Raw genomic sequence first — 20,413 nt, 5'->3', positions numbered from 1 at the left:
AGTTCATGATGTCTCATTCTTTTTCATGTCTGTAAGTCCTTTGAAGTTCTTTGACATCCCTTTGGCCTTGTATTTTCAATAACTATCTCTTGATGAGACTTGAGAATGCTAGCTCTGTGATTGTAGTTCACTTATTTCCGTATTCTTATCTTTCTCTTGGATATAATTTGAGAAATGAAGATTTTGATTAATTACTGATCCATTGTTTAAACCTGAGAGTCATTTAACTCGTTTCAGACTTTAGTCATAGTGTAATCTGGTATACTAGTTCTTATAGTTCTTACTTCATGAGACAAATAAACCTACATTCTAGGACATTGGTGTCTATATCAGCTTTTTACTTTTAAACAGAGGTTGTTAATCTTGAGTCTGAACTTTAAAAAAAAAAAATCCTATTCTGGTAACTTAAATACAGTTGGTTTCTTATGCATTTTATTTTTTACATTTAAAAACTATTTTGCTTTTATTGTTTTACTTTATTATTTATTAATTATAATACATAATATTATGTCATATTATAATATAGAATAGTCTATATTATATAATATGATTATATTATACTAATAATAATAATATTGTTATTATTTAATCTTCACTGGATTACCAAAGGGGTCTATTAACAAAAAATTTTTTTAAAAAGTTAAGAACTCTATTTTAGAGAAAACTGATAAACAAGACAGCATTCTGTGGAAATTTTCAAGCTCTGATGGAGTATAAATTTGGGTAAGGAAACATATTTCATTACAAGTCCCTGTTGATTGCATTTTTTAATCTACATAAAAACTTATTGAACATTTGATTACCCTTTGATATTTCTGAAATTCATTATGTTGAGTTTAAAATATTTCCTAGTTTAGGAACTTAATGGATAAGTTAATGCTATTGAACTTTTGAAATGCTGCTAATTTTATTTTTGAGGAATAAGAAGGGCTCTTATGAGTTCATATAATGAAGAGGAATGTGGGTGAAGGATGTCTGAGTTTTCCCAGAGTCATGATCACTCAGGACATCACTTCTCACTTGCTGAGGCATCATTGAACTTTAGTCAGAGTCAAATCTATGGTCTTCTGTGGCACAGATCCCTTCCTGAGGTGTAGGTGATGTGGACTGCAACAGATCTATCCACTCATATTGATAGGGAGTCCAAAAAGTTCTATGAGTTCCTTCCCATTTTTGTGTGTAATGTGTTTGTCAAGAGAAAATATTTTATGCTTTCTGGAACACAACTTGTTAGAAAGATTTATTTTTGTTCACAATTAGAAATAGATGTCTAGAAATGAATTGTTGTTTTGTCCTGTTTTTTAAATTGGGGGGGGAGGGGAAGTTATGTTGTCTGTGTGCTAATGGAATAAGAGTTTAAGGCTCTGCTATGTTCCTCTCATTTAAAAAAAATTATAGCTAAGGCTTACAGTGTGACTCCCCTGTGGCTGACTCATTCCCATGGCCTCTAGCTCTTTTGTCTGAGGAGAGGAGAGGAAAAAAATGGCTTCCATATCAGTTGTGCAGGAAAATACTCATTAAGCCTTTTTGTTTGTCTGTCTTATGCTCTGAGAAAAGTTTTTTGTGCTGCTATCTTATCCGCCTTGATAGGGCAGACTTTCCTGCCTTTTGATAGGAGAGTATTTGTACATGAGTCAGAAAACTCATTAAAGTAGCATCCAGTTTGAAGGGGTAGCTTTCACATTTGGTGAACCTTCCAAAAGAATGTTGCCCCACCTATAAAACATATTCATGTGGTTAAGTAGTTTTGACCCATTTTTAAAGCCTGATAGATGAAGATCTTGACAGTGATTTACTAACTGTTCACTTAAATTTGGGATTCAGTTAGTGCATTTTAATCAAGCTTTCCAGTCAGTGGCCTGAAAAAACCAAGGGCAAATGTAAGGTTATTTTCTTTGGAGGATTTCTTTGGTTCTTTTAACAAAAGATGAATTTTGAGAACTAATTTGAAAAATATTAGCCAATTTGAAAGTGTATTTTTTATATTATTTAGTATAAAGATGTTAGTATCAGTTTCTAGCGTATTGATACACATTTTGATGGTTTTGTTTTTCTCTTGAATTCTAGATTTTAAGCACCCTTTCCTATTTCCATATAATATATGCTATTTCCTTGATAACTTTCTCTGTTAGGGGGCAAGATAACATTTGATAATAGTTATATCAAATAGTCTACTGGATTTAGATGTCTGAAAGTTACCTGAGGATTGATTTGAAGAGTGAGAGAAGAGAAAAGTAAAATATGAAATTTATAAACCCTTGGAAATATGTTAGACTATATTAATACTTTTGTAGCCTTTTATTGTGTTAACTTAAAAAAAATTACTTTCAGTATCAGCAGTAAGTAAAGATGCCATTCTTATAGTAAGATGCCATTTTATTTCTGCTTTCATGTTCAGAGAACTCACTACAAGATGTTAATTAATGCAAGGGGACCATTTCATATGGGCATTCACCTCTCATTCAGGTCCACTGTGGGTGGTCTTGCCAGATCTCCCCCCATCCCCACTTTGAAGACTTGTTTCTTATCCAGTCCCCCAGAAACTGAGTCTGATGGACATCAACATGTTGGCTTTTAACTTCCTTCTTCTTGATCATTCTTACACCAACTGCCTGAATCCTGACTAATCTGGACAGTTATAAGATGAGCAAGTGAAGAAGGAAAACCATTTCCTTCTTTTGACATAATGTGAATCACAACTTTCTTGCTCCCAATCTAATTCTTGCTTGCATTCCCTATTTGGGGGTTCTCATTACTACATCAGTGAGTACATCATGAGCTCTTGATGTTTTCATATTGATCTCCTGAGACCAGATCAGTCAGCAGGATTTTGATGTGTAAGAGAATAGTCTATTTAAATCTGTCTCTTTAAATAAATAATCGGGGGGGGGGGGTCCTTCCAGAAAAGCCTCCAGAAGCATTACCTGTTAAGTTACAATTGCATTTCAAACCCTAGAAAGTTTAATTTTGTCTATTTTGGTTTTATAGTAGTTTCACATCTTTTCAATTCCTACAATAAGTGGTCTATAGACCTGGACTGCATCATATACATGAAATGCACATCTCCTATTCCAAGTTCTTAATCAGGTTACATATCCAACTATTTCATTTAGTTGTCCCAAGGAAACTCAGCTAAGTGTGTCTTTGATACAGGTTCTTTTGAATGTCTATGCCCCAGATTCCAAACTTTTAGATCTGGGTTGTGAATAATTTACATGCAGTTTTTGCTTGCCCTTTCAAATTTATACTGCTCTGGTATGAGGACCCTGGAGAAAATATAGAATATAGGCTACATTCTTTCTAGGCTAAATAGCTAACATTTTATTTTCCTGTGAATAGGATTATTTTATCTCTTATCTATCTATTTCCCAATATCTGACACATAGTAGGTACTTAGTAGGTACAAATGCTTGTGATTGATTCATTGAACATGTTTTTCTTTTTAAAAAATTCAGCCACTTTGCTTGTATGTAAGCTTGTGATCAGATGACTTTTTTGATTAGCTTGGAATGATGCATTGAGTTTACATGACAGGCCTTTGCCTCCTCAACTTTCAGAACCAGACGGCCAAAAATTCTACAGAATTGTGCCCCATTAAAGGTCCCAGGAAATGTGAAGAATATTCATCATTTGTTGGAGACTTGGCTTGAATGAATAAATGAAAAATCATTTAATTGCTTGTTTACTATGTACCTGCACTGAAAAAGAATATATACAGACTCTACTGTATGTGACATGGTGGGGAGCAATATGACCTTATTTTTTTTAATCTCTTGCCTACAAGGTTTGGTAAACATATTGAAAGCATATGTTGAAACTCTTCAGTTAAGTGTTGGATGCAGTTTGTCACCTGGAAATACTTGAGATGTTTTTATAACCTCACTTAATGCAGGATCTGGTTTAAATTACACAAAAGAAAGCAACTCTGAGACATCAGTTCAATCACACTTATTATCAAAATGCCTTTGTGATAACAGAACACCTTATCAGTCCCTGTTTATAAAGTTAAAAGGATCTATTTCTAATATCCCTGTAATAAATGAAGCCATGTGGAAGATGCTATTTAAGATTCTCCTGTTCAGAAGGATGGACAAACCTCTCATTTTATGCAGATTTCAGTGAAGGGAAGAGGGTCTCTACAACATATGGGAAGTAGTTTACTGTCATTGCTAAACATTTAACATTGTTCAGCATCATAGCACTTAGCCCTTGTAACATTGTTCACCATTCCTGCTGTATTATATAGTGTATGCTAGCTATTTTCTCCCCAAATGCTTTCTTCTCAAAAATTTAATTCTCATACAAGCTTGATTTACAGGAATAGAAAATTAAGACTCAGGCAACATCAGAATCAGAGCTTCACAAGTATCAGCAGAAATTTGTAATTATTGTCTTGCTAATGTGCACTTATCTTCTCTTCACTGTCCAAACCAGAACTATAAAGTAAAAGGAATTTAAAAATTTTTGTGATGTGTGATTGAGTAATTGAATTTAGGGAGACTGTCATGGAGAACAACTGACTTCTCGGCACTTTGTGAAGGAGCCTGAATCACAGTTCTGTTTTCTGGATGTTAGTGATTTTACTGGTTATGTTTAATAGCATTGGCTTCCTAGTCTCTGACTTGCTTAGTAAAATCTCCTGACATGATAGGTTTGGAACTATAGTATGTATTTATTTATAATTTTAGTTCACCATATTCAGGGTAGGGAAAGGATATTGAGAAAGATCCTGTGGATGGGCATAGTTTGTAATCTGTAATTTTAGGGTATTCAATTGGGCCATTAGGAACCTTTACTAGTTCATAGCAAGGAGGGAACTTATGCTTAGAGTTAAATGCTTTGCTCAATGCTAGGCACATTAAAAGAATCTAGTAAATATTTAATAACTTGCTTAGCAATGCATTTCACAACATGTTTACTCAAGCGGTGCAAATTTTTGAGCAAATATTTTTCACCACAGAGGATCCTGTTTATAACTTAAATTCTTCATAGAAAACTTTAGAATTAATTAAATCCAATAGGGAAATTCTGACAGATTGAGTTAAGATGATTCCTATCTCATGAAAAATGAAAAATGATCTTTTGTTTAAACTGTCTTGCTCTGAACAGGTAGAGCCCTAGCTTTCAAACTAGAAACATGAAAGAACAAGAATCTTGTTCTTTGCACTTTAGCAAAAACTGACCCAAGGCTTTCAGTGGATGGGGTTTTTCCTGTGATGCTTTGTGTACTCTACTTCATTTCTTAATTTTCTGTGCTGGGAAATTCCAGAGGAAGCTGCTGGTGTCACTAGATTTCCCTCCTTGACAGTGCTTTGGAAAGTAAGCTAGTGTCTTATCTCATTCTCCTTTTCTAAAACAAGATGGTGCTATTTAGTCTGTGGAATTTCCCATTCTCTTGTTCCAATGAAGGTTGCTTTTGGTTCTCTCCATTCTCCCCCTCCCTCCCCACACTAGTGTTGCTAGCAGTTTTTCCTTGACTCCTGCCGTCTGGTGCCTTTGCTTCTAAGTAGTACGTAGAGCAGGGCAGCTTAGCTATGAGGATCTTTGATTTCTGACTCTTCCTTGTATCTTCCTACAAGTGGAAATAAAATTGCTGACACTTTGTTGGTTGCCAAACTTAGAATTAAGACATCTCCCTCCTATTGTACTCTGTCTGACATTTGCTAAGGCCCATAAAATGTAATTGCCTTTTAAAATGGTACATGGGGTTAGGGATTAGCTGGAAAAAGCATTGAATCGAAAGATGAGGGAGAGAGAAAAGTTACCTGTTTTTCCCCAGGGAAGAGATTCAAGTACCCTTATTTTTGGGAAGTAGGAAACAGGGTTCACTTAGGAAGTTAAATTGTGTGGGAATCACTTGCATACACAGAAGAGGGGGCATTTAACTTGAAAATCCCTAGAGGGGAAGAAAGATTAAAGTGAACAGGTGCTGGAAAAATGTTTCTGCATATTAGAACTTAATTAGATTTGAAGATGATTTCCAGATGGGCTAATTACGTGTGTTGTTGCAGGTTATTTCTTGTAGGGGCAAGAGCATATTTTTGGAAATGGTGATTTAGTTTGATTCGATTTGATTCCTTCCTACCATATCACATCGATCTATAAATTGCATCTTTGGGGGCTTTAAGATCCTACTCAAAAGATCCCATGTCTTGGACTACTCCTGTCAAAGCTAATAAAACCTAAAAAAGCTAATGCCTCCTTCCCCTTCAGCCACCCTGACTGCCACAAAATAACCCATAAAGACAGCCACCTGTTATGTGAAAGGATAAATGATGCTTATCCAGATTAGTTGGAAAGTCATTTTATCTGTGAAGAGAAGAATACTGAAGAAGTGACACGTTTCCAGAAACAAGAAGAAGACTTATATGTATAAAAGTATTTATAGCAGCTCTCTTCTCAGGGCAAAGAATTGGAAATTGAGGGTATGCCCATCAATTGGAGAATGGCTGAATAAATTATATGTGATTGTGATGGAATATTATTGTTCTTTGGGAAATGATGAGGATATTCTCAGAAAACCCTGGAAAATCTTCCATGAATTCAAGCAAAGTGAAATATACTGTGTACTAGTAATAGCAAAACTGTGGAATGATCAGCTGTGAATGATATTGCTATTCTTAACAAAACAATGATCCAAGACTTCTCTAAAGCACTGATGAAAAATGCTGTCCGTACTAGAGAGCTGATTGTGTCAGAATACAGATTAAAGCAAAATCTTTTTTTTTTTTTTTTTTCTTGATAGCTTTTTGGTGGGGGGAAGATCTGTTTTCTTTCACATGACATTTATGGAAATGTTTTTCATAACTTCACATGTACCTTCTTAATGGGTAGAATGGGAGGTGGGTGAGAAGGCAAGAAATATGATGCCCATTATACATAAGAAATCAGTTAAAACATTTCCACATTAGTCATGTTGAGGATTTAAAAAGCAAGAAAAATAAATGAATAAATAAGCTTTGATCTGTATTTAAGAGTTCTTTTTCTGGAACATTTTTCATGAGTCTTTTAAAATTGTCATAAATGATTATATTAATCAAAGTAGCTAAGTCAAACCCAATTGCAATTTTGATGTTATTTTGTGCAATGTCCTCATATTTCTGTTTACTCTGCATCAGTTCGTGTATATCTTCCCCAATTTGTCTGAACTTATCCCCATCAAATTTCTTGCAGAATAATCTTATTCTATCACAATCACATCCCATAATTTGTTCAGCTTTTTGCCAGTTAATGAACATCCCCTCAGTTTTCCAATTCTGTGCTACCACAGAAAAAGGATTGTTAGAAATTTTTTATGTGTGTCCCTTTTCCTTTTTCTTTGATCTCTTTGTGGGCTACTAATTTAATGATATTTTTGAGTCAAAAGGTATGAGCAGTTTTTTAGTTTTATGGGTATAGTTCCAAATTATTCCACATAATGATTAGGTGGTTGATCATTTGAATGGAAATTTAGGAGTCTAAACTCTTAATGCTGTGATGGTTATTGTTGCTATTATAGAAAGCAAATGAACTTAATGCCCAAAGTCTGCCAGATAGAATGGTCTAGATAAATTTGAGTAGGGAAAATATACTTTCAGTTGGAGGTTGAGCTACACCTTAGAAAAAGAGAAGGATTCTTTAAAATATTGAGTTGGGGAAGAAATACTCTGCCTACAGAGATGGAAGGGACAGGATAGATCAATCTCTGTAAATAAATGGAATTAGAATATCAGAGAACAAATCAGATTAAATTAGAATGTAGATATGAATGTACAAAAAAGACCTCTTGCCAGAATATTTAATTTAAAATGAGAAAAGTCCAAATTGGGGCTAATGTAGTTCTCATTCAGATAACAGAATTGTTTTGGCTTACAAGTAACTCTTGATGATTGCCTCCAAGGATACTGACCTCCTTAAACATTTTCCAGGAAGGATGCTAATATGCCACACTGCACACCTTAAGTGGGATCTACTTGCAACTATTTCAGAGTCTGAAAATCTTAATAACATAAACTTTTATACTGTAGAGCCCTATAATTAGAAATTATGGATATATAATTTATATGACTCAATGAATGATTTATATAAGTGATGATTTAGATAGAAAAATTACCCCCCCACACACAGATTCTTTAATGAAAAGCATCGGTTCTTATGAATTTATTTCTTGAGCCATGTTTGAATTCAGAATGTTTGACATAAATCAGATCTAATTGTCATGTTTTGATTAATGAACATATGCTGGCCATTTTCCCCCATTATTAAACTTTATGTTCGAAGCATCTGACAAAGCAAAACAAGTTTAGACTTTGACAGATTGTCAGAGGATTTTTTTCCCCTCAATCTCTGTACTTTTTGCATATGTGTATATTCATTTGTATATGTGTTTATTACCACTCACATCAAGATTTTTAAATGAACGTTTTCAGGGATGGGCATGGGATTATTAGGTAATAGTAATTAAATGTTGCTTATAGGGGACAAATCAACTTTGAGTGGAAGAGCTGAGTATCACTAACTTACCTGCTTTTTTGCTTAGACAGCTCACAGGGTCTCTCTTGCCACACTGAAGCTTCACCATTTGGAAGGGGAGCAGGGAAATGTTGAATTCATACTCCCAATAATAAGAGTGTCTTACTATTAACCAGTAGAACCTCTCCCCCATGTTACAGGTATATTAAAATGTTCCAAGAAATGATGGAAGATGGATCAGTTATGAAAATATGCAGATTTTACTCTTTTCATGAGCTTAAGAAAAAACAAAATGATTCCAACGCTGACTTTGAAGGAGAAATTTCCTGTCCTTCAGTATTCCTGTATCAGTAGAGTGTTTAACCCTGGATTCTTTTTCTTTTAGGATATAGATAAGTTTGGTAATGAGATCACTCAGCTGGCCCGCCCCCTTCCAGTGGAGTATCTGATCATAGATGTAAGTGTTTCCTTTATATTTAATCTTTTGGGTTAGTGTTGGAAGCTGTAATACACCATGGAGAACAATTTAGATTACATATAATATGGATATGGAGCTCTGAGCATGCATGGAAAAATTCCTACTAGGGGGGAAAAAAGATTCAATAAAAAAACAAAATTCCAGGATTTTGTTTTATTTTCTTAAAAATACCTGAAGAGTTCCAGTTGATCAATGATGGACAGAAACAGCTACACCCAGAGAAGGAACACTGGGAATTGAGTGTGAACTGTTTGCACTATTGTCTTTCTATCCAGGTTACTTATACCTTTGGAATCCAATTCTTACCGGGCAACAGTTTTACACACATATGTTGTATCAAGGATATACTGTAACACATTTAATATGTATGGGATTGCCTGTCATCTAGGGGAGGGAGTAGAAGGAGGGAGGGGAAAATTTGGAAAAGTGAATACAAGGTATAATCTTGTAAAAAAAAAAAATTACCCATGCATATGTACTGTCAAAAAAAATTATAAAATTAATTTTAAAAATACCTGAAGAATCCCCTGCCCACTTAGCAGAATATTTAAGTCACTGATCTTAAACTTTGTGAGGGTATATATGAGAAAGCCAAATAAAACAAGTTGAAGTTGTCACTCTTAAGAAGTAATAATATTTGGCCACTCTTGTTAAAGTACTGAACTTTCTTACCAGTATGCCCATTTTAAAAGGTCTTTAATATTGATGTGTTCTGCCTTTTCTTCAAAGAAGTCAAATCTGGTCTCAAACTCATGATTTCACAATCTTTACTTGCAGGAAAACAGTCCATTCCCTCTCTGGTTTTCCAGAAACCTAGGAAATAATTGATTTTTTTGGTCCCTCCCCAAAAATAGTTTTGTTAAATTTTTCTTGTCCTTGTTCATCTTGGCTCTAACCTTCCAGGATCTTTCAGATATATGTCCTTCAGATATACTCACTCTTTGCCCTGCCCCCTCAAGAACTCTTTTTTCATAACTAATAGCTTTCCTTCATTGTATACCCATTGTGCTCTTTCCACACAGTGATCTGGCTCCCAGGATGACACTGTCCTTGGTCATCTTTTCCGGGACTGGTTATGTAACTTCTCTCATACAACCTTGATTTACTGGTACTGGGGACAAGGTTGGAATATTTGTTGCCCCTCATAGTCACTTTCAAACTTTCTGCACCATCATTCAAGAAATCTGTCTTCCTTTTGAGGTCCTTTCTATTGCCATAGCGAGATGCTGGTAGCAATTGTCTAGAAGTCCCCAAAATCATCATCTCTCCTTTCTTTAGGAATTCAATATATGGCTGTTAAACTATCCCAGTCTAGGGTCCTTTATGTTAGGAGCATACATGTTGATGTCTTTAACTCCCACTTTTTCAATCTCATCAATTTCCAGACCTATTCTGTCATTCCACCTTAACTACACTTCCTATCACTCATAAGCTTTCAGTTGACATGATCAAGAATTTTTAAAGTCTTTTTTTTCCTACTCACAATCTCTTATTTCATCATTGCTTATCATTTACTATACTCTTATTTTTACATTTACTAAATCTTCATCCCTTGCATGACCTCTTATCTCTCAACTCCTCAGTACTTTCCCAAGTGATCACCCCTGCTCTGACTTCATTCTTCTTCTCCCTTTGGTGCCACATGCTTTTTTAGGTACTAAGGATATAAACACAAAGAATGAAACAACTTATCTTCAGGGGAAACCACAATTACATATATGAAGATACAAGATAAATATCAAGAGAATAAATACATGATATTTAAGCACAAGATAGTTATGGTAGGAGGATGCTTTCAGTGGGGAATCAGGTAAAGCTTCGTAAGGGAGAAAAAGTTGAGGAAGGAGTGGATTTCAGATTTGTTAGCTATAGAGGCACAGATATGAAAGATAGTGTCAAAAGTGAGGGATAGAGAGAAAACTAGATCATGGAAAAAGCAATCATGTCCATTGAAAGCTAGGTTAAAGTTCCTCTAAGTTGTGAGGAGCTCTAAAAGATAAATAGAAGATTCTGTATTTGATCCTACTAGTAAAGACTTATTGAAGTTTTTTGTTTTTTTTTTTTTTTTTTTTTGTTTGTTTGTTTGTTTAATTTTTTTTTTCTGAGGCAATTGGGGTTAAGTGACTTGCCTACAGTCATACAGCTAGGAAGTATTAAGTGTCTGAGACCAGATTTGAACTCAGATCCTCCTGACTTCAGGACTGGTGCTCTGTCTCTTGCATCATCTAAATTTTTTTAATAATTGTTTTTTATTTTCAAAAAAGATAGTCTTCAGCATTCACCCTAGCAAAAACTTGTGTTCCAGATTTTTATCCCTCCCTTCCTTCCACTCCTCTCCCCTAGACAGCAAGTAATTCAATATAGGTTAAACATGTTCAGTTCATCTAAACATATTTCCACATTTTTCATTGTGGACAAGATAAATCAGATCAAAAGGGGGGAAAAAATGAAAGTACTATGTTGTGATCCACATTCTTGGATGGAGATGGTTCTCTCCATCACAAGTGTAATGGAATTGGCCTGAATCACCTCATTGTTGAAAAGAGCCAAATTTGTCACAGTTGATCATTGCATGTTGCCATGTACAATGATCCCCTGGTTCTGCTCACTTTACTTAGCATCAGTTCATATAGGTCTCTCCAGGCCTTTCTGAAATCATCCTGCTGGTCATTTCTTATAGAATAATACTATCTGTAACATTCATATACCATAGCTTATTTAGCCATTTTCCAACTGAGAGGCATCCACTGGAATTTTTTGTAAAGAATGACAATGATTAGATCTATGCTTCTGGAAAAAACTTTGACAGCTTTTTGGAAGATTGACTGGAATAAGAAAGAGACTTGAAGCAAAAACACCAATTGGAAAGTGATGGCATTTATCTCGTTTAGGGGAATTGAGAGCTGAAAGTAAAGTAGTGGCTATGTGAATATCTGATTCTAGAGCTATTGTTGAGGTAGAAATGGCAAGATTTGCCAACTGAGAAATACATGTAGGATAATTAAAAATGAAGAGTTGATACTGCTGAGGTTATGAACCTGAGAGGCTGGAAGAAAGGTTGCACCTTTGACAGGGAAGAAATGAGCATTTATTAAGCCCCTACCTATTATGTATGAGTCAACTTAACCTCAATATGTCCAAAACAGAGTTCATTATTTTCCCTTTTTCTATTAAAGGTTATCATCCTTTTAGTCATCCAGAATAGCAACATCGCTATCCTCTTTGCCTTCTCTTTTTCTTCTTACTTTGCTCACTGTCTTTTTCTTCTTTCTCTAGACCCTGACCCTTCCTTTCTCCCCTTGGTGTATTCTACCTAGAACTTCCATTTTGAGGAAGAATCCAGGATCACCATCTTATTCTCTGTACTTTACCTACCATGCCCTAAGGATGCACTTCCCCACCTTCCCTTCAGCTTTTAAGTTCCTGTTTATGAGCCTTCTGGGTTTGAATAAGCTTCTATGAACTCCTTGAAGGTTGGGAAGGACTGTCTTTTCCTTTTGCTTGTATTTGTTTTCCCCAGTGTTTAGCCCAGTGTGGAGCATGTGAGGAGCACTTCCTGCTTCTGTCTCATATATCTAAACGGTTGCTAGATATCTGTCTACTCATATCTGTCCTCTTTTTTTTTTGCTCACACAGTTATCACCCTAGTTCAGTTCTTCATCACCTTGCCTTTTACCTGGATGATGGTAATAGTCATCTATTTGATCCTCTTGCTTCAGGTCTCTCCCCAGTCTATCCATCCTTCATATATATATGGCTTCTAGAGTAGGAGAAGGACATAGTAAAAAGGACAAATGTATTGGTGATAATAAACCCAATAAAAAAAGTACCATCAGCCTTGTCTGAAGTGATTAGGTTATCATGCCAAAGACTTTCATCCTTTTGCTCGTTTCATACAGTTCTGTTGTGCCAAAGACCATATTTAGACATGGAGTGAGTATGTGATTAAGGCAGGAGAATATCATTGCATTTAGAATAGTGAATCCCTATGAGTAGAGCCTATTGACAGCCCATTCCAATTGACTACTCCAGAGAACATATTTATTACCTTGTCAGTAAAGGCATCTTTTTTTTATACTACCTAGGGTGTAATTAAGTTGAAAAACACATTGATGCAACATATAGTTAATGTAAGTTGGGATGATTTGAAACAAAATTTATAAAATGCCTTTCCCTCTCCTTTTAAAAATGAAGTTAAACGTCTTGTTGCAGTAGAGTAATTGTTGATTTTGCATTTTGTGTTGAGTTACAAAGTATGAATCGTTCCATTTTCTGTACCTAAGTTCTCTTGAGTCAGTGTTTGAATCACCGGGACGCTTTAGGTGGAGGCAAATATATAGCAAGAGATTAACAAGTGCAGCCCATAGAAAGCAAGTGGTAGATAGCTCAATTGAAAACATTTACTATGTTATTTTGAGAAAGAATTTTTTTTAAATGGCTCACTTATGTCTTAATATTCCCAAATAATCCATGTGTGTGTTCCAAAGTTGTACACAAATTTTAATCACAGTGGTTTGAGAGCTTCCTAAGTTTCTAGAAGTGGGCCAGAGCTAGGTTCTCCTCTGTGAGGAGAAATTAGAGTCCACTACCATCTATCTAGAGTTTTATATAAAAGAGGCCACCAGCTCATAGAATCAGTTAATCATATCTCAGATGGTATGGGTCTCCTCTGGAAGATCTCTAGTGTAGGATGGTGGTGGTGAATGGTGGTGCATTAGTTCCAAGTTCACTTAGCAGTAAATGTCTTGGAAACTACCTTCTCATTTTTTTCTGTCCCTTTCCAAATTTAAGATTTAAAATGGGATAATACTTTCCCAAACTTTGATCTCTGTTACCACACTTGGCCATTGCAAACATTGATCTCAAACCTAAAAGAGTTTATGAAAACCTTATTTTGCTCTGACTGTAGACTCTTTTGATGGTTCAGCCCATCTTCCTTTGGTAATTGGCACAGTCACACTAAAATCCCAGGCCAGCTAGCCATGAAACAGTTCACTGCCTTTACTTCTGTAGAAAGCTAAGCAGAACAACATTTCCAAGGCTTTGAAATAGTCCCAGAGGATCCAGAATGGCTGCCTTAAATCTGAGATAGGTGTAATCTGCTATTGCTGTAAGTGTCATATTGCAACAGAAAAGCTGTGTCAACCAAAAGGTGGTTAATAGCTCACACTTGGGTGCTTTCATGGGGAGGGCATCTGCCACTAGGAATAAAAAAAACCCTATTTGTATTGATTCCTATACGTTTACCACTGTCCCTGTCACATGTATTGATTATATTTTAGATTTAAAATGTTCTTTGTCATCACTTAAACCTTTCTGAGCCAAATGAAAGGATTGAGACTTGGCTTTTGGCATCAGCTCTTACATCCAGGCTTTTTCTTCATTGAAAGAGAGCAAAAAAACCTGATTCCTTATGCTATTCATTGCTTTTGTTTTCCTTCCCTTTTTGCAAAGTACAAAGGATGCATGGGAACTGTTCTGGGCACTAAAAACTATTACCCAGTGCCGTTAATGATTCTAGCAATCTGGCTTAAAGTCATTACATTTCCTAAAATTGTCAGTGTTCAGGTCTGCATGTGCTCCCAAAACCAGTCACATGAATTTGAGTTTCTCAGTGTCTCCCGGAGATAACTTCTTGTTATTCTTCTCACATAGTACCCATTAGCACTGATGAGAGTTGAAAACCATCCATCAGTGTATAGATGATAACAGGAAAAAAATATATATTATTAAGAAAAGACCTGTAAAGTGGAAACTGCCCACTAACTCTGTCCAAACAAAGGCTAATCTGCCACCAAAAAAAAAAAAAGTAATGATAAGGACCAGAAAATCCTGTTCAAATTTTAAGACTTTAGTATAATTTTTTTGTTCCCAGAGTCCCATAGTTTCTTAGTCTTCATTTGGGAATGACTCCCATAGAAATTGAATTTTTAAATTTCATTGTAAGAAACTTTCAGAATTGATACAGCCATCTTATAAAGCTTAGACCTCTGAGATGAGTAGATATTGGCAACTATATCCCTGTTATATAACCTGGTTTACCCTGCTTTCATGTTTGTTTATTCACTTAGATCACAACGACTTTCCCCAAGGATCCAGTTTATACTTTTTCTATTTCACAAAGTCCATTCCCTATTGAGAACCGAGATGTCCTAGGCGAGACACAGGTAAGCTCCTCATCCTCAGAAATATATTTTTTAAAATCTGAAGATTGACCCTGTGTCAGTGGTGTTTTTCCAAAAAGTGCCAAGTACTTGATCTGTCTCTCTTATTCATGCTTCTCAAGGAACTTAACCAGACTTTTGACTGAGACAGTTTTAATCTTAATTGCTACAAGGCCTATGGCTTCGAGTGACAGATTATTAGCCAGGCCAATCTCTTCTAAATCCTTAGAAACCTTTGGGACTGTAAAGAAAGAATCCTCTGCAATTGACTCTTTACTTTTTCCAAAACTCAGTGATTATGTTAGGTACATTAATAATAGCTCCATTTTATTAACTGAGACGAACTAAAGAAGTATAAACTGCTGCTGTTTTTCATTGCAGGTGCCCCATGCCCTGAGATCCATTTTATTTTCTTCATAGACAACTTATAGTATAGAAAAGTCCATAGTTCTTTAGCGCCTAAATAGCTAATATTTCCATAAGCATATTTCTCCAAAAATTTGTGGATTATTTCTCTTTTATAGTGAGGGAAAACCAAGATTCAGAGAGCTCAAGTGACTTTCTATGAGTCACACAGCTAGTAAATGTTGAATACAGAACAAAACCAGAACCTGTCCTTTCACTATACCACAAGGTCTTTTCCAATGAAATTTATTCTTCCTTGTTTTGTCAGAGCAGAGAGTGGTAGCAGTGACTGATACATTCAGGAACAAATTATTGTTCTGTTTTTTAAAAAAAGTTTTCATTGAAACTTTCTGTTTGGTGTTACTCTTTTTTAGTATGTTTTGAATCTTGGGAATGGATACCCTAGATCTTTGCTAACTCACATCACTCAAGTTAGACTAACCAAAGTAAAGAGCAAATCTTCTGCTAGTGTGTGTACATACTTTTTAAAAAATCACCTAGCAGCAGCTGACTTGTGAATAAATATCTTACAAAACAAGTATGTTCATAATGTTTCCTTCTGAAATGATTGCTTTTATAGTGTTCCAAAGGTGCTTTATACATTTTTTTCCACAGAGACATCTCCAAGAAATTTAGAGTGTGGGAGAGAATTCTTACAGATGTGGTCTTCTATCCAAAATCTGTATCTCCCTGTGCATGTTTGCCCTGGTCCAGGATAAGGAGAAGGTTCAGTTGGACTAAAAAACTTTATCTTTTTATCCCTAAATGGAATTTGAAGCTGTGTATCATGCTCCCCACCCCCCACCCCCCATGGGTGACACTGAATTAAATTAAGCTCTTTTTCCCAGCTACTTGAAGGTGTCTTCTATATCTGGATCTGCTTAACACTTTCTTAGACTCTTAACTAGCTCACTAATTAAGTGTGTTATCCCTAAGGTTCTCTTTCCAGATGAATATCAGAAACTTTTGGAACTATTCTTTCACTTTGGATCCCATGTTTTTAATCTCAGTTTTAGAAAAACAGAACCTAAAACTAAACCTTGTACCAGTATTATATTTGTTCAAATAATCTAAGTGGAAAAATTACTACTTTCCATAATAATTATTATGGAGATGGAGAACTGAAATGGACTAGTAAATTTTGCTTTTTTCTCTCTTCCTGATCACTGCAGGATTTTCATAGTTTGGCTACATACCTGTCTCAGAACACCTCCTCTATTTTCCTAGACATCATCTCAGATTTCCATCTGCTCCTGTTTCTGGTCACCAATGAAGTCATGCCTCTTCAGGTAAGTAACCCAAGATGAAAACTGTTGGCTAGAAACCTAAGCACATAGAGTCCAAAATTATCTTATGGGAGTGATATTTTGGCTGGGAAAGTGTTGCCATTCTCTCCTCTTTCCCTTAACTATTCTCCTTAGCAGATGCTAGAAAGTAGCTCTGATTGCCTGAAAGGGAATTTGACTCTAAAATCAGTTTCCTAGTTTTTCTGCTTCAAGCTTTGAGAAAGTAGAGAGTATCTTTTTGCAAAAAGAATATATTTGTGTAATGATTGAAAGATAAATTTTCTGATTTTGGAATCTTCATTGGGAAGGCTTCATAAGCTTGCCATGTCTTTTGAAGTTGAGAGTTTTATGCAGAGTCAATTCTACTGTGTCCTAAGGCAGAAAACATTAGAAAAACCAGAAGTAAAAATTCCTGTCATAGTTCAAAATTATGCCCCAATTCTTTTCTCTCATATCTCTCTCCCCCAGAATAAGCTTCAGTGTTAATATCTTGGCAGAGAGAGTTTGGCTGATTACCAGTCATGGAGTTAACATCTGCACAGTTGGCGTTTTCTGATTTTAAAGACACACAGAGAGGGAGAAAAAAGCATGTGTTTTACACAAACTGGGAGTTAGAGACTGTCAGCATGTGCAGAACAGTTAGGCTGAATTGTTGTTGGTATCCTTTAGCTTTAGCTTTCCATTTTTGAGAAAATATGTTTGGAATTCACTTAAATTAAAACATTGATTCATAAATAGCTCCTATAATATGTAGGATAGATTCTTCTAAAACAGAGGTAATGTAGATCGCTCCCTCCTTTCTGCCTTTGCACCATGCGTGATAGAAAGATTGTGGTATGTGCTTGGTTGGTTCTTTGTAGCTCCCATTTTATCAGTCAGCAGTCTCATTTGTCTTCCTTTAAAGATTAGTCTTGGGCAGATAGGTAGCACAATAGATAGAGTTCTGATCCTGGAGTCAGGAATGTCTGAGTTCATATTAGCCTCAGACATTTACTATATGACCCTGAGCAAGTCACTTAATACCAATTGCCTCCAAAAAAATAAAAAAATCTGGCTCATATACTTTCAGCTTGCTTTTTTTTTTCTCCTCAGTTATGTCCTAGTATTTAGACCTCTGTTTCCAAATTAATCATTTGAATTGATAAGGTAGTATGAAGAACTTGACAAGTTTGCACTTTTTACATCAATAACCCTAATAGTAATATTCACCCTTCCTCAGCTTCTCTATCTGAAAAAAATACTTTGCAGATAAATAGGATATGATGGAGCAACCTTTATCTGTATGTTCTTTGTTAACAGTCTCCTTAAGGCTTTTACCTTTTTCACCTTTTTGTAACTTTTAAAATACTTTGTTACTACTGAGGGCCTTGAACATGAAGTATGTTTCAAAAGATATAATCTCTAAGATAAAGAAAAGCTGAGTTTGGGGGGGAGGGGAAAGCTAAAATTTTATCACTCAGTCAGCTCATATATGTATGTCTAACTCTTTGTTTGCCTATCCTAAGAATGTGAGCCCCCAGGATAAAGGATCCTCTCCTTTATCTTCTGTCATCCTAAATAGCCTGTCAATATGTAAAAGACAGACACTGCATACCCCACTTAATGGTTGTTTAGGAAGGATTTAGGAACTTGATTTAGCATATGCAGTTGTAGCCCAAAGGATGTGATTTTTTGAATTTCATGGTCTGGTAACTATAGGATTTCTTTTAATTCCCTTAGAAGTTTGTTCTTTCAACAAGAATCACAGTAATCTACTATCTATATTTTTGTCTAAACTTTACAAAGCAGGTTTAAACTTAATCATTTTGGGTCCTTTCAGGACAGCATTAGCTTATTGTTGGAAGCTGTGAGGACTAGGAATGAGGAGCTAGCACAAACCTGGAAGAAATCTGAACAGTGGGCCACCATCGAACAGCTCTGCAGTAAGTAATTACACTCTGATCCCACAGCCCCAGCATCTCCCGTCTTTCTCACCACTCTCTCATCCCCTTCAACTCTGGGAATCGCTAAAGAGGAAAAACAAAAAATCTTGCATTCTCTAAATGCTATCACTTTGTATTTTATAAACTCAAAAAGTTTATTTCTTCTCCCTAGGATTCAAACCTTGGTGGAGTTTGGGAGTATTTGTGATAGAGTAGGTTCAGAGTTAAAATGTCTGCTATGATTTATTTTTAAACTTCTTGGAAAAAGCTTACCAAACAGAAACTTGGCATTTGGCTGAAAGCCACATTTGGGCATTTCTGGCAGAGGAGAATGCCTCATAGGCAGACCTTTCTCTACACCTACCTTTCTTCAAAGTGTCCTTGGCTGATGATAGTATTATATTTATCATGATCCAAAGTCTAAATTAGGTCTTAGAAATATTGTGACATCTTCAGCTCCTAATGTTCACCACCACATACACAAGCACTTTCTGTCAGTTTACATTGGCTACAAAAATGATCCCAGTTTGAAATCAAAGTTCCATCCCAATTTTAAAACTTTAGTTTCATAGGTCCTTTGTAGCTGTAAGCTTTTTCTCTGAAGCTTTTGTCATAGTTGTGGTTGATTTTTTAAAACTTAGGATTTATCTTCAAGTCAGTTAGAGATATATTCACCAGAAAGTGAGGGAATCTCATTTGAAAGAAATGTTTTAACCTGAGAAACTTAATAGCCAAAGGTTCTCTCATTAAATATGAGATATTACAGGGGAGAAGAGTGTATGTGGTGATTAATGAGGTGAAGAGAGAATTTCTGTTTGCACAATAAAACTCTTGATTATAAAATTAGTCATATACTTTGTGTTGGGTTATTCTGAAAACCGACAGAAAATGAGTTATTCCCTCCAGTATCTAGAGCAAAATACCTTGGCAGCTTTGTGCACTATTCCAAAACTGAGTAGGTGATATAATCTTTTATATACAGGAGCTTCAGCATGTTCTTCAGACCTGGTATAAAGACAATTCCACCAGCTATCACATAGCACTTAGTGTTAATACTGCACTACCAGCTTTTGCCACAGTATTACTTTTATTTCCTTTGCCTAAGGAGTACGGAAATATCAATCAGAAGCTAGAAAAATTCTAGATTTTATTATTAAAGTAAAAATTTGTGCATGTCTAGAAGAGGAATTAACAATCACAAAGATCCCACATGGGTTCATCAAGAACAGGTTGTGCTACATTGATTATATTTTCCTTTTTGACAGGACTATGAGACTGATAGATCAGAGAAATACTGTAGATTACTTAGATTTTTTTAAAAGCATTTGACAAAAGTCTCATATTCGTTATTTGTGAAAAAGATCCATGCTAAACAGTAATGTAATTAGGTGCATTTTCAACTGGCTAGACTTAAAACTTAAAGTAGTCATTAATAATTTGAAGCCATTTTAAAGAGGGAAGTCTAGTGGATCTTCCTCAAATTTAAAATGAGGAAGAGTGTCTAAATATTAGTTCATCTTTAAAAAAAAAATCTTCAAGTCTTAATGGAGAGCGTACTAATTGAGTTAGCAGTATAATATGTCAATCAGGAAAACTAAAGTTATCTTAGGTACTGTCAGAAGATGCAGACTGTGTATATAGTGTCCAGACAGGGAAGATGGAAGTCTTACTGTCCTTTGCCCTTGTTCGACTACATGGACAGGAGAA

General features: G+C 35.5%; 1 protein-coding gene across 1 annotated transcript in view; it reads left to right on the top strand.

Annotated features, from left to right (window-relative positions):
- Positions 1-20,413, top strand: part of NPLOC4 (NPL4 homolog, ubiquitin recognition factor) — a 61,346-nt gene that overhangs the window by 34,488 nt on the left and 6,445 nt on the right. The window contains exons 13-16 of the mRNA XM_074260400.1: positions 8,837-8,908; positions 15,001-15,096; positions 16,671-16,787; positions 18,604-18,706. Of these exons, the coding sequence (XP_074116501.1) occupies positions 8,837-8,908; positions 15,001-15,096; positions 16,671-16,787; positions 18,604-18,706 (388 nt within the window). The remainder of the gene's footprint in view (positions 1-8,836; positions 8,909-15,000; positions 15,097-16,670; positions 16,788-18,603; positions 18,707-20,413) is intronic.

Source organism: Sminthopsis crassicaudata, chromosome 4 (assembly GCF_048593235.1).
Source record: "Sminthopsis crassicaudata isolate SCR6 chromosome 4, ASM4859323v1, whole genome shotgun sequence".
Lineage (NCBI taxonomy): Eukaryota > Metazoa > Chordata > Mammalia > Dasyuromorphia > Dasyuridae > Sminthopsis > Sminthopsis crassicaudata.
Note: the sequence above shows the minus strand (reverse complement) of the source record. Positions and strands in the feature narration are given on the sequence as shown.